This window comes from Salvia hispanica, chromosome 2 (genome assembly GCF_029641045.1).
Source record: "Salvia hispanica isolate PSC_SH4W2 chromosome 2, Shi_PSC_v1, whole genome shotgun sequence".
In the NCBI taxonomy this organism is placed as follows: domain Eukaryota; kingdom Viridiplantae; phylum Streptophyta; class Magnoliopsida; order Lamiales; family Lamiaceae; genus Salvia; species Salvia hispanica.
The window spans coordinates 60,506,898-60,520,601 of record NC_142693.1 but is presented as its reverse complement, the minus strand read 5'-3'; the positions used below and the strand labels follow the sequence as shown (position 1 = coordinate 60,520,601).

General features: G+C 33.7%; 2 protein-coding genes across 3 annotated transcripts; both read left to right on the top strand.

Moving 5' to 3' along the window:
* Window positions 1-5,923: 5,923 nt before the first annotated feature.
* On the top strand, window positions 5,924-8,804 carry LOC125208932 (transcription factor UNE10-like). The gene is made up of 6 exons (XM_048108502.2): window positions 5,924-6,079; window positions 6,171-6,723; window positions 6,871-6,969; window positions 7,794-7,859; window positions 8,076-8,396; window positions 8,484-8,804. Exons 1-6 carry the CDS (start codon window positions 6,051-6,053, stop codon window positions 8,562-8,564), a joined length of 1,149 nt encoding a protein of 382 aa, XP_047964459.1. The 5' UTR covers window positions 5,924-6,050; the 3' UTR covers window positions 8,565-8,804.
* Window positions 8,805-9,566: 762 nt separating this feature from the next.
* LOC125201454 (F-box protein At5g51370-like) lies at window positions 9,567-12,464 on the top strand. 2 transcript variants are annotated; one of them, XM_048099571.2, is made up of 2 exons: window positions 9,567-10,959; window positions 11,765-12,464. In XM_048099571.2, exons 1-2 carry the CDS (start codon window positions 9,755-9,757, stop codon window positions 12,030-12,032), a joined length of 1,473 nt encoding a protein of 490 aa, XP_047955528.1. In that variant the 5' UTR covers window positions 9,567-9,754; the 3' UTR covers window positions 12,033-12,464. The 2 variants fall into 2 exon arrangements, with proteins under 2 accessions (XP_047955528.1, XP_047955527.1); XM_048099570.2 differs by having other exon boundaries at window positions 9,569-10,959; window positions 11,762-12,464.
* Window positions 12,465-13,704: the final 1,240 nt, after the last annotated feature.

Genomic DNA, 13,704 nt, shown 5'->3' with positions numbered 1-13,704 from the left:
TTAAGACCTAAAACAGAAACATGTCATACCGTCAGCGAGACCCCCGTTCGGCTAGCGGCAAACTATAACGGATTCAAGGCATACTAACATTTTTTAATGTATTTTTTTAATAAATTAGTGAGGAGTAGAGTGGGGCGGTGGCTCGTGTGTGGAAGCCCGGATTTTTTTTTATTATGTAATTTTTTTGATTTTTAGTTAATGTACTTTTTTTTATATAAAATTAATGAATTTTCCCGTATATGTCTCGTAAATTTAATTCGGTAATTTAATCGTAATTTTAATTCCGTAAATATAGTATATTTTGAATTATTTTTATTGCGGCTGGCCTATGGCTGGCCTAAATATGATGTGACAGGTGAACTTTTTAGTATTGCCGACGTGGCAGGGGAGAGAATGGCTGGCCTATTGCTAGCCTAAGCACTATTGCGGAGGCTTATGAAAAAATTGTGGTTTGTTATGAAACAAATGTTACTTTTTTAATCAATCATTTGAAACCCTTTTTTAATACTCCTACTGTCCTACGTAGGAATAGGATTAAGGTTAGATGACTTTAGATTGATGTGGGTTGCAACTTCACGTGCAAGGATGATGACAATAGTGGACCAGTTTATCTGATTTTTTTTTTAATTATTTATACGTGCGTTTTGTATCTGAAATAATATAGTCCCTCTGTCTCATTAAAAATGATTCATTTTTCCTTTTGGTTTGTTCTAACCAAGATGACTCGTTACTAAAAATGAAAACACCTTTCTATCTACTTTATTTCCTTTCTCTTACTTACTCTCTTCACTTCACACACAAAATCAAGTTGTACTCACTCCTTCCACGAATAGAAAGCGTCTTTTTCCATTTTGGTCCGTCCACGAATAGTAGTCCCAGTTCATAATTACCATAAATGGTAAAAAGACCCCACATTCCACTAACTCATTTCATTCACATATCATTTAAAACTAATATATACAAGTGGGACCCTTATTCCACTAACTTTCTCCCACCCACTTTTCTTAAATATTTCTTAAAACCCGTGCTGGATATAAATGGGACTTCTATTCGTGGATGTAGGGAGTATAAATTTTCGTGCAGCCTAAGAAATGGGTCATCTTCCTTGGAATTGAGAGAGTATTTTTTAAAAGAAAGAATTAATTGAATTAAACAGATTGTCTAATAAAAGTATTTGTCTATGTAAATAATATTGAAAGAGGATGAAGAGGTGAAAGGAAGAATTATGGGATCCTGGACATTGGGAGGGATGGATTCAAATTCACACTCCAGTTTATGGAGGACAATATCTTGGAGAATTATGAAAATAACCTCACTTGGAAGCTCAAATTGATAAGGTAGAAAAGAGACGTAGCAGTATGGAAAACGAATATCGTGTCCAAATCAGGAAGATTGGTCCTTATCAAGCTAGTATTCAATACTCCATATGTCCCAAGTTACTTATGTTGTATTCTATTTTGGATTGTCCCAAATTACTTGAGTATTTTTCGTTTTGGTTAAAAACAAAATATCTAATTACACCAACTTTATTCTTTCTTTTACTTTTCTCTCTCTTATTTTATTATCTCATCTACTTTATTTTACTTTATTTAACTCACTAAACACTAATTTCTTAAATCTCGTGTTGAAAAGAAACGTCTCAAGTAACGTGAGACATAGAGAGTATAATTCATATATGTTACCTTAGCCTCTTCATATTTACCAAATAGTGTATGGTCAGTCGCATTATCCAAATACGGAGGCGATTTTCCTAGGGGTAGGGGACAACATCAAAATGGAATAACTTGGTTGATTGGGTTGTTTTCAGAGGGCCATTAGTCCCGTCTTTTGAAAAATCACCTTGTTTCTTAGCTACCAAGAAACAACATAGAACAACAAAGTTCAAATCTTCTTATCAAACTTGAAAATGGATGTGTTCAACCAAGAGAGAAAGCATAAAACATGATCTTAAGCACAAGTAAATATTCCAATAACTACAACAGAAATACCACAAGCTACATGAATAACTACACCGAAAAAAAATATAGACGACAGTTTCCGGATGCTATTAGCAAAAGGCACAAGATTATCTTCAACGTCCAGGAAGCTTGACAAGCTTGAAAGCTGTCTTTGGCATTAAGTCTGCCATGTAACTAAGATGTCTCTGATTGCTTTCTATTCCCAAAATATGATTAACCTACAAATAAAATCTGAAATAGGGAAAATATTTGACTTATGGAAATTCCAAATCCTTATATCGCTTTCGTTCCCACTCAAGAAATTATGATCCATGGCAAGGTACAGATGCTCCACCAATTATGAAATCATTTTCCCAGCTACCTATATCACATTTGGCCGCTAGTCTTTGGTTGTTTGGTTGATGCGTTTATTTATTTAATTTTTGTTTCTTAATTCACCCTTCTTTTATATCATTGGCGGGACTGTATTGAATAAAATGTAAATATTCAATGTTGGTATCATTTCGACAGAAACGCGTAAAAGCAAAAAGAATAAACTAATCATTACTATTCACCAAAAGGCAAATGTCTCATAAAACGCATATTTATATGCTTCAAATATGGAGAATATAATGAATGATACACGGACGAAAATTGGTCTGATATATTTTTGGAATTAAAAATTTAAAAAACAGTAAATCTTTGCCAAAAGAATATACATAGCCACCGATAGATAGTGATGGTACGAATGTTTTGGGGTTTGGACACCAATCTTATCTTCTTCTATTTATTACATGGTCGTCTAAGTTTGCCCATTCTACAACAACTTGGATTAAGACTCATCAAAATGCATTTTTCAAATTTTCTTATTTACTTATTCACTTTTATTTTGATACTTTTCTAATTCGAAGGACCACAAATTTGACACTTCTAATCACTGTTACACTGTTTATTGTGACTCCATTTTGATAATTTAGGCTTGGAGTTGGTAGCAAACCCGGACATTTATCGAAGATGGTGTCCAACTAATTCATATATGTACGAGACTAATTGAATAAAATGACTTTTTTTTTTATAAGTAATGATTTTAATATAATTATAGCACTCGCATAAACCGTTGAAAAAAAATATAAGTTAATTAACACAAATCACCTCATAATTACATAATTCACTTACTTTAAGTAGGTGGAAAACGGAGAAAAGAAGATTCCTCAGATAAAGAAATAAATAGTGCGCGATGAAGCGACATGTGGGATTGGCCCCTTTGTTAAATGCAGTTCAAGGGACACGTGTCCATATTTTGCATGCATCACGTTATTTTCATAAAAAAAAGGAATATTAGAAATTTACAAGATTACGAAATGCAAATACTCTGTGAGCATGTTCGATCAAAATACAATTAAAGTTAATATAGAAATTTTTGAAATATTTTTAGTAATTTAATACTCCATCTGTCCCTCATTAGAAGTCACATTTTAACCGGGCACGGGTTTTAAGAAATATAAAGAAAAGTTGGTTGAAAAAGTTAGTGGAATGTGAGACCCATTTTTTTATATTGGTTTTATAATAAAATGTGAGTGACTTGAGTTAGTGGAATGTGGGACCTACTTACTATTTATAATAAAAATAAAGAGTGACTCTTAATTGGAGACGGACCGAAATAGAAAAGTGTGACTCTTAATCGGGGACGGGGGGAGTATTCAGGATAAAATGAACTCATATATATATATATATATAGGGGCATGTTAGGGTGCCACCACCCCTTAAAATAACACCATACCACCATTTCTAGCCAATCATTTGTACACATGGACGAATAATAAGCTGCCACGTGGCAAAAAAAAAAAAAAAAAACCCAAAAAAGACGGGCAGCAATGTTGTAGTCTTTAAACAACAATTTTTCTTGAACAGCAATATTCAATACGGTAGACAACAATCTATAGATTGTTGTATAGTGTGTCGGATATTGCTGTTCAAGAAAAATTGCTGTTTAAAGAACAGCAGATTGCTGCCCGTCTTTTTCCAGAATTTTTTTTTTGCCACGTGGCAGCTTATTATTCGTCCACGTGTACAAATGATTGGCTAGAAATGGTGGTATGGTGTTATTTTAAGGGGTGGTGGCACCCTAACATGCCCCTAAAATAACACCATACCACCATTTCTAGCCAATCATTTGTACACGTGGACGAATAATAAGCTGCCACGTGGCAAAAAAAAAAAAAAAACCAAAAAAGACGGGCAGCAATTTTGTGGTCTTTAAACAACAATTTTTCTTGAACAACAATATCCAACACATTAGACAGCAATCTATAGATTGCTGTCTAACGTGTTGGATATTGCTGTGTAGCATTTATAATATTGTTGTATAAGCGTTGTCACGTTGTCATTTTAAGGGTGGTTGTCATTTTAACACAAACCTATATATATATATATAGGGGAGCACTAGGGTGCCCCCTTATTTAGAGTTACAACGTACATCCAATCTGGTGCTGCCATGTGGCACAAAACATGCAATATTTTAAATACAAAAATGCAATCTAGTTGTATATTCATTTTCGCAGATTGCATTTTTGTTGTATGTAAATTGCATTTTATAGTGTTGAGTTTGCATTTTCACATAAATTGCATTTTTTATTGTTAAGTTTTACATTTCACATATAAAAATGCAATCCGTCTATATATAAAATGCAATTTAAACAGTCAATATCTAAAATGCAAAACTTAACAATGAAAAATGCAATCTGCATATAACAAAAATGCAATCCGCCAAAATTCATTTATAGCTTCTACAAAAGCGTATTGCATTTTTCTGTATACAATATTGTATTTTTCGTGCCACATGGCAGCATGTGGTTGGATGTACGTTGTAAGTTTAAAATTAGTTGTTATACTAGTACACCCCTATATATATATTTGCAAAAGTGCAATAAAATATGTAATGTAAAACAGAAGGCTATATAATATTCATTTGATCAAATTTGCATAGATAATATTACATCATAGGATATGGAGTATGAAATATTCATTACAAATTATTAATGTCTAAATCATACTATTAATGTAGCAAAAATAATAATAGGAGTATAAACGTTAAGACGGTAAATCTATCTTCACTAAATCACAATCGAAAAATTATAATGACGTAATTTGCTCATCACATTAATATACTACGTCAAGTTTATCGCCAATAATCAATATATAGGTTACTCATCATAAGTTTGAAATTTCAAATACATGTAAGAGCTTGAAAGTTGAAATTATAGAAAATAACATAATTACTCTTTAGGAGTATTAAATTTAATAATAATAACAGATTATCTCGTTTAAATTAGGAACAGTTAGATCTTCAAAGCAAATGACTTAATAATTGTTATTTGTCCTATAATAAGAATATGTTAGGATTTGATTACACCCATATTAGTATAGGTTTATGATTAAAAAAAAAGACATAGATTTCATTGCATAATCAAGACCAAATATCAACATTATTATTCGAATCAGGCCATGATTGATGCAACATGACAATTAAATTCATTATAAAAATTTAGATATAACCATAACTAATTCAAAATCTAGAAAAAAAATATAAAAATTATTTGATAAATCTTATATCAAAACATAATAAATTAAAACTGAAAACAAAAATTATCAAAATTCAAAACACGACAAATAGTGGGACGCTGAAAATGAGATAAGAAAGGACTCAATGTGCCTTTTGAATTTGATGCTCAAAATTATCTATGCACACGACAAATATATTCTAAATACAATTAATAAATTTTAATTTTCGATTAACAAACACCAATTAGAAATTTAATAAAGACGTTATCACCATATTTACTTTCAAATACACACGAATTTTTGTGTAATGCAAATATAATTTGTTTTTCAAGTAAAGAGACAAAACTCCCTGTAACAGGTGTCCATTGCACATCTCTTTCAACTTATGCTGTTTCTTATCTTATGAATCTGAAATATGCCATGAAATCCTCTCTCACTCCTCACCCACATATATTCAACCCAAACAAAAATAATTAAATAATCATAACCGGATAAATATTTACATTCTATTCAAGAATAAAACAATAAATTTTTTTTTTGAGAGACATCGAAATGAATTCCTTTGCTACCGATCCGCTTTCGTAATTCCCATTTCATTCAAATATGATATATTCACTGAAAATTTTCAATTTAATATTTTTTTCAATTAATTAGTTCCATATTCTGTTTCAGATTGGACTACGAAGTGGCGGATCTGGCATGGGAAAACGGCCCGCTTGCCGCGTACGGCCTCAGCGCGTCGCGGGCTTTCAACAAGCCCGCGAATTGCGCGTGGGAAAAGCCGCACCTGCGCCCGGTTGACACGCTGGAGTCCATAGTCGACCAAGGCACGTGCGGCGAGCTAGTTCCGTGGCTCGACCACAGAGGCGGAGGCAAAAACGCGTCCGCCTTCGCGGGCAGCATGGACGCGCTCGTGCCGTGCCACAACGGCGGGAACAACGGCCCGGAGAACTCCGCGGAGGTGCCGGGGATCGGCGCGTGCACGGTGGGGTCGTGCAGCGGCGTGGGCCGGGGCTCGTGCACGTGCTACACGAGCGCCAGCCCGAGCGACACGTGCGGCGGCGGCGGCGGGAGTGACAGCGCGCCGCTGACGATGGATTCGTGCGAGAGAGACTTTGGCCTCACGTCCACCTCTCTCTGGTCGCCGGAAAATACCAGCTCCGGTGAAGATTACACCAGGACTTCCGGCGAGGAAAACGACACCGTTTATTGCAGTAGATCAGAGGTATTTTATTTTTGCATGCACTTTATGAAAATTTTATCTAATTTATTTATTTACTTTACAGTAAAATTTAATAAAAAAATTATATTCTATACATTTGATAAAAAAAAGTAAAGAGAATTTTGTAGTGATTTTTTTTTTTTATTACAGGGTCAGGCAGGGAAAAAAGAAAACAGAAAATTGGGAATTAGAAAATCCTCAATTTCAGCTAAAGTTAGGGCAGCTGCTATTCACAACCAATCTGAGAGAGTAAGTTTTCATTTACCCCCTTCATCTATATTTCAATTATTCCATTTACTTTAGTTGAAGTAATTTGTGCATATTTATATGTAAGATTTAACTATGAGCAGTTAGAACTATGATCATAATCGTCGTTTGTATATATGCATTTTATTAGATCCTTATCGAAATTACATTTAGTTTGACGTACTCCCTCCATCCCAGTTTAAAAGTAAGATTTAGTTATGACACGGGCTTTAAAAAATTGGTGGAGTATGTAATGAATGGAGTAAGGTAGTGGTTGTTGGAGTGTGTAATAATTGAAGTGAGATAGTGGAAAATAAGACTTTTTATACTTTTTGTATGTTTAGAATTTTGTTTTGTTTTATTTTTATAAAAGTAACTGCATTTGAATGTAAATTTGATAAATAATGAGGTTAAATTTTATGTCCAAATATGGTAGATACTAAATGTGACTCTTAAATTGGGACGGACTTAAATGACAAAATGTGACTCTTAAACTGAGACGGAGGGAGTATATATTTTAGAAAAAATAGTTAAGATCGAGAGATATATGAAATATAAAGTTTTGATCTATTTTAAAAGAAAAATAATTATGGACAAAATAATTTAAAATCATGATTAACCAGCTAAATTATTTTGAAAATGACTAGTTTAAAATCGATTGAATAAGAATGCCACGTAACCGTAGTTTCATCCGTCGGATTTCATATCCTACGGCAATTGTTCAGTCTTAGTTTGCATTAAGATATGATTCTCATTTGATCATACGTCTATATCTAGATATAAATATCATACATGCACTTATCATGTTGTTCATTGATTTATTTCAGAGAAGAAGGGACAAAATTAATGAAAGAATGAAGACATTACAGAAGTTGGTCCCAAATTCCAGCAAGGTATGAAAGCTTAGACTATTTTTTTCACGACTAAAGCGTAGACTATTAAACTCAATTATTAGTATATCATATTTTAACATAAAATAGAAAAAAGAGAGAAAAATATTATGGCAAATTATAAGGAGTTGAATCATATTGTCGGTGCGTTATATTGAATAAGAAATTAATTTCAACATATTCAAAAATTCATGTGTACTAATTCTTTATTGATTGCAGACTGATAAAGCATCAATGTTGGATGAAGTTATAGATTACATGAAACAATTGCAAGCACAAGTAAATATGATAAGTAGGATGACCATGCCATCCATGATGATGCCATTATCGATGCTTCAAATGTCTATGATGACTCCATCCATGGGCATGGCCATGCCTATGCCCATGCATAGGATGGGAGTCATCGACATCGGTCACGCCACCGGAATGCCACCCATGATGCCATCTGCCGCCGCATTCATGTCGATGCCGCCGTGGGATATCCAGCCTCCGCCGCCCACGCCGGATTTCTTATCAAACTACTTTGCTACTCAATCTCAAGTAAGAATATAATATGAAATGTAACCAAAATTTATTAGTAAAATTTAATCTTGAAATTATTTTTCATTTAATTAATTGTGATTGCAGCCAATTATGACGATCGATGGTTACACCAGATTGGCAGCTTTGTATCAACAGTTTCAACAAAGGATTGGCTCAAAAAAATAAAAATATGGAAGATAATAGAGTGATACTATATAATATGGCGTGCTTCATGTTGAAACCATGTTTGTTCCAACTTTAACTTGATTGTTGTGTGATGGATTGAGTAGGATGTTTTCAAGAGATAGCTCGGATTCTAATATGTGTAGTTTATGTGAGTTATGGTTGAAAATAGCTAATAATAAAGCTGTAAAGTGTAAAGGATGTTTGAACTAGTATTTCTTTTACTTATTATTAAGAATTAAAGTCGTGTCATCATCACTACACAAAGGAAAATTATATTGAAGCTTGCATTGAAAAAGTTTACTATCGAAAAATATGTTGAGATTTCACAATGAAGGAAGAAGTACAAGACAACAATGGGAAAGGCATTATTCAATTGGAAAATAGAGAGACTTTGACTGAAGTTTCATCCAATGAAACTTCGCTAATAAAGTGCTCGTACTCGTATTGCTCACAAGTTAACGCACATATTGTTGATATTGACTAATACTATTAATAGTTTACTATGAACAATCTAAAAATACTTTTTTTTTTGTTTATTTTTCTAAACATTCTCTAGCTTTAATTATACATTTAAATTGTCGTTGAATCAATTACAAGCGTCATGTTATAATTGATAGATTTATGTAGGATAAGACGTTTGGGTCTCTATTTGTCGAAACAATCTACAATATGCAATTTAATAAAAATCCTTATGATATAAGTGGGCCAATTAAGATAGTAGGAGTACAATTATAATATTTGTACTTATAACAAGAAGTAAAGATAGTCCAAAACTTGAGAAACTCTATCTTTTGCCGAGTATAATGCTTTGGCCCAAAGCATGGATAAGCCATCAATTGGCTATAAAGTAAAAATTCTTAATTTTTGTGACCAACTCCTCTTTTGCACTAACATTTTGAGTCCCACAAATCTAATCTACTCTCAATAATAATAATCTCATAATCACAACTCATATGAAAAAAATAAATAAATTTAAGTACATATACTACTAGATTTATTGATGCCCCCAAAATTTAATAAACTCCTCAATTTCCTCAGCAACCAAGAACAAACAAGAACTCAGCTTTCACACACGCAATATCACGTAGTGTGTGTAAGCTGCAGCTGCTTTGCAAACTTCGTAAATTTCAGGCTTTGAGCTGATTGAGCGGCGATGCGTTTCAGTTTTGGCGGCGCCCAAAGCCTAACCCATGAAATCGCCATCATCCTCACCTCAAAAAGACCCAATCTTGAACCCTAATTCCAGCCCCAACAAGAATATGCACGACCCGGATGAGGCATTGAAGCACGCTCTCCTCAAATTGCGCCCGCGCCCCGTCTCGCAATCCGGCTCGACATCTCCTTACTCCGAGTCCGAACCCGAATCCGACTCTTCAAACCCTAACCCTCTTCCCGCCGCCACCGCTCTGCTGTCCGATGAGCTGCTGCTGAAAGTGCTGGATAAAATTCACGACAGGAAACAGCATATTACGAATTCTTTGGTTTGCAGGAGGTGGTGCGTGCTGTCAGGGAAGCTGGTTAAGTCAATTAAGTTAATTGATTGGGAGTTTTTGGAGTCAGGTAGGTTGAGCTTTCGTTTCCCTAATTTAGAAGATGTTAATTTAGTTCCGGCTTGCATCAAATCTGCGAGAAATTCTGGCATTTTGTTGAGTAATAAATTGATTGAGGTTCGTTTGAGTTCGGGGATGGTTGAGAATGGTGAAGGTCTGTTTGTGAGGAAAGGGGATGTTTTTGAGTCAAAGGAAATCGATATAGGGGTGGCGATATTAGCTGAAGGGTGCAAGAATTTGAGGAGGGTAGTGCTGATGAATGTTAGTGAAGAAGGGCTGAGTTGTTTGGCGAAGGAATGTGAGCTGTTGCAAGAGATGGAGTTGCATAATTGTGGCGATTTCGCGTTGAGGGGGATTTATAATTGCAAGAATTTGCAGATTTTGAAGCTGAATGGGAATGTAAATGGGGTTTATGATTCTGTAGTTTCTGATATTGGACTGACTATACTGGCACAGGGTTGCAGCCGGTTAGTGAAGCTCGAGTTGGTGGGATGTGAGGGGAGTTATGATGGTATTAAGGCAATAGGGCAGTGTTGCCAGATGTTGGAGGAATTAACTATATGTGATCAGAGGATGGAAGGTGGGTGGTTGTCGGCCTTGTCGTACTGTAGGAACTTGAAGAGTTTGAGTTTCCAGTCGTGTAAGAAGATTGATGAGAACCCCGGACTGGATGAGCATTTGGGATCATGTATGATTCTTGAGGAGTTGCATTTGAGGAAGTGTCACATGCAAGACAAGCAGGGTGTGAAGGCGTTGTTTGTAGTGTGTCAGAGTATTAGAGAGCTGGTTCTTGAGGACTGCTGGGGATTGGACGACAGTGTCTTTGCTGCTGCCACTATTTTTAGGTATACTCTTGCTTCTCTTATCTACAACTTCTACAACTTAATTATGTCATCCTAAGATTGAGTATGCTTGTTATGACATTACTATCGTCAAATATTTTGTCTTGCACACTGCTATAGTAAAATAAGTAGAATTCAATATCTGGCTATCTGCCTATGTTGAAGAAACAGAAAGGTGATGCAATCTTGCTAAGCCGCTCATATTTTCTGAATGTCTAGTTGGGTTAATTGAAATTGTTTACTAGTATGAAATATGGAGTGCATGTTTTTTGTGACATTTATCGCAACATGCAGCTTCAACAAAAAATTTTCATTTGATATCCTCCAGCTTTTCAAAATCGGAATATCCTTATCCTTGTAGCATATCATAAGAAATTAGTTATCTACTAAAACCTCCTAAAACTTAACCCTTGTACTAAAGCATCACTGCCTGATTGATACAAATTAGCAATTAGTGCCATCTTTTGCAAAATCATAGCCATCTTTTGCCATATCCTTGCTGTCTACTCATGCATATGTAAATAGTTAGGTAAATTGTGGATTTGTCTCGGCCATCTAAAACAAAACATTTGCTGTGAGCCAGTGGCTGCATAATTGATTCTGCAATACTGAAGTTGAGTTGAACATTGCGATAAACCAAGTCAAAAATGAGGACGGTGGAAATTTTGCGCTAACTGCATATTTTGTTGATGGCGAGTTATCTTCAGGAAGATATTTTGTGGGGAAAAAAAATCTTTTTGCTTTAACAGTTAGTAATTGACTGAAATATGAATGGTTGACACATTCTCATTCTAATTTCTAACAGCAGGAGCATAAGATCTCTCTCACTGAAAGGATGCTCGATACTGACAACACAAGGACTAGAATCAGTACTCCTTTCTTGGAAGGAGCTTGATAGGCTTAGAGTAGTTTCGTGTAACAATATTAAAGACAGTGAAATAACTGCAGAACTGGCGACCTTATTTTCCCTTCTCAAAGAGCTAAAGTGGCAGCCGGATTCCCGGTCAATGCTATCTGCTAGCCTTGCTGGTACAGGTATTGGACAGAAAGGCAGTAGATCTCTCAGGTGGAACTAACGATCTAAGCCACGATACCACGCATATGTGCTTGTATCCATTTTGTTCGAGTGTATTGGATACAACCTTTTGCAAGTGAAGCCAACAATTTTTGGTTGGGTGCTTGATGAAGATAAAAGTACATCCAACCCAATGAAGTTTTCCACTTTCTCTCTGTAAAATTGCTTAGCCTCTTTACTTGTATACAGTTTCTACCCTTTATGGTGTATTTTCTCACTGATAATAGTGTAGAACAGTTAGGAGTTGAGAAGCTGGAGTTTTAGTGATACTTTAGATGCAGACACAAATTTTACAAGCATAATCCATGAAATCAGAGCGCAAAATGTGCTTCTTGATTCCATGTGTTTTCTGTTAGATAGTGTTTCTTGCTAATCTTGATCTCTGTGGTCTCATTTTTCAAATGATTTGGTGGAATCCTTTGTTACTGTATAACTTATGTAGTTATAACTAGTTTTAAAAAAATTTCATTGTATCAGCAATCTACAAAATGGTATGTAGGCTATAAAAGTTCTTTATGAAGAAACTATAGTATGTGTGTTGTCTATTGATATACATTTTATGTTTATTAAGAGTGAACTACATAAAATGGTATCTGATCTTTTACTTTTGCATATAAATAGTATCTGATCTCTATTTTATATCGTTTTTGGTACCCAATGACAAAAATAACCCTAGGTACTAAATATGTGATTTTTTTTCACGGAGGATATTTTTGGAAATTTCAATTGAATAGTACCAAATATGTGATTATTTTTCTTCCTTTCTTATTTCTCTTTTTCTTCTTCTTCTTTCTTTTTTCATCATTTTTTTCTTTCTTTTTAATATTTTATCTTCCTATCTTTTTTCATTTTTCTTCTTAGTTTATGTTTCTTCTTCCTTCTTTTTTCTTTTTTCTTCTTTTTAAAGTAATTAAATCAAATGAATATTTTTTATTAAATTATTTTATACTAATTTTAAGGTTGAAATACCTAACTAAACACATTCAACTTTTTATATCATTAGGAATACAATTCACAATATTAAATATTTTTTAAGGCTATATGGATTAGTTACTAATTTAATGTAAAATAATAATAATAATAATAATAATAATAATTGTTATTATTACACAATATTATGTGATTCATAATTTATATAATTATACTATAATTATTTATTAATTACTATCAGTATTATAATTATATTTAAGTATAACAATAATAATTAAATATAATTATGACTATAATTATATTTAAGTATATTTGAATGATATTAAAAATAAATTAATTATTAATTTATAATATTAAAATAAGAATATTAATATTGATTAATAATAATAGTATAAAGAATTAGGAGAATGAGAGAAGATATTATAATATCACTTTTGGTACTAATTTTATGTATGTCCAAAATACCCTTTATGACATAAATGGAAAATATATTTGTTTAAAAAGCATTTTAGGAAGAAAATTGCATCAGGTACCAAAAATGTGATTTTTAGGTACCAAAACCAATCTATACATATATAAAAGGGGAGTTTTGAGGGCAATTTAGGTAAATGAGAGATGTTTTTTTAGGGTAATTTAGGTAGCTGAGAATTATTAATGCCATTAATACACGACTCTATCAATATTGTGACAATAATGTTACAAAGACTGAACCTCAAATGACTCTCCACTAATACACGACTCCA

What these genes read in the sequence shown, in the direction of transcription:
- LOC125208932 (XM_048108502.2), top strand. Translation starts at nt 6,051, where the DNA reads ATGAATTCCTTTGCTACCGATCCGCTTTC. An exon ending in TTTATTGCAGTAGATCAGAG is followed by an intron (nt 6,724 to 6,870) that starts GTATTTTATTTT and finishes TTTTTATTACAG; the next exon opens with GGTCAGGCAGGGAAAAAAGA. An exon ending in TTCACAACCAATCTGAGAGA is followed by an intron (nt 6,970 to 7,793) that starts GTAAGTTTTCAT and finishes GATTTATTTCAG; the next exon opens with AGAAGAAGGGACAAAATTAA.
- LOC125201454 (XM_048099570.2), top strand. Translation starts at nt 9,755, where the DNA reads ATGAAATCGCCATCATCCTCACCTCAAAAAGACCCAATCTTGAACCCT. An exon ending in GCTGCTGCCACTATTTTTAG is followed by an intron (nt 10,960 to 11,761) that starts GTATACTCTTGC and finishes AATTTCTAACAG; the next exon opens with CAGGAGCATAAGATCTCTCT.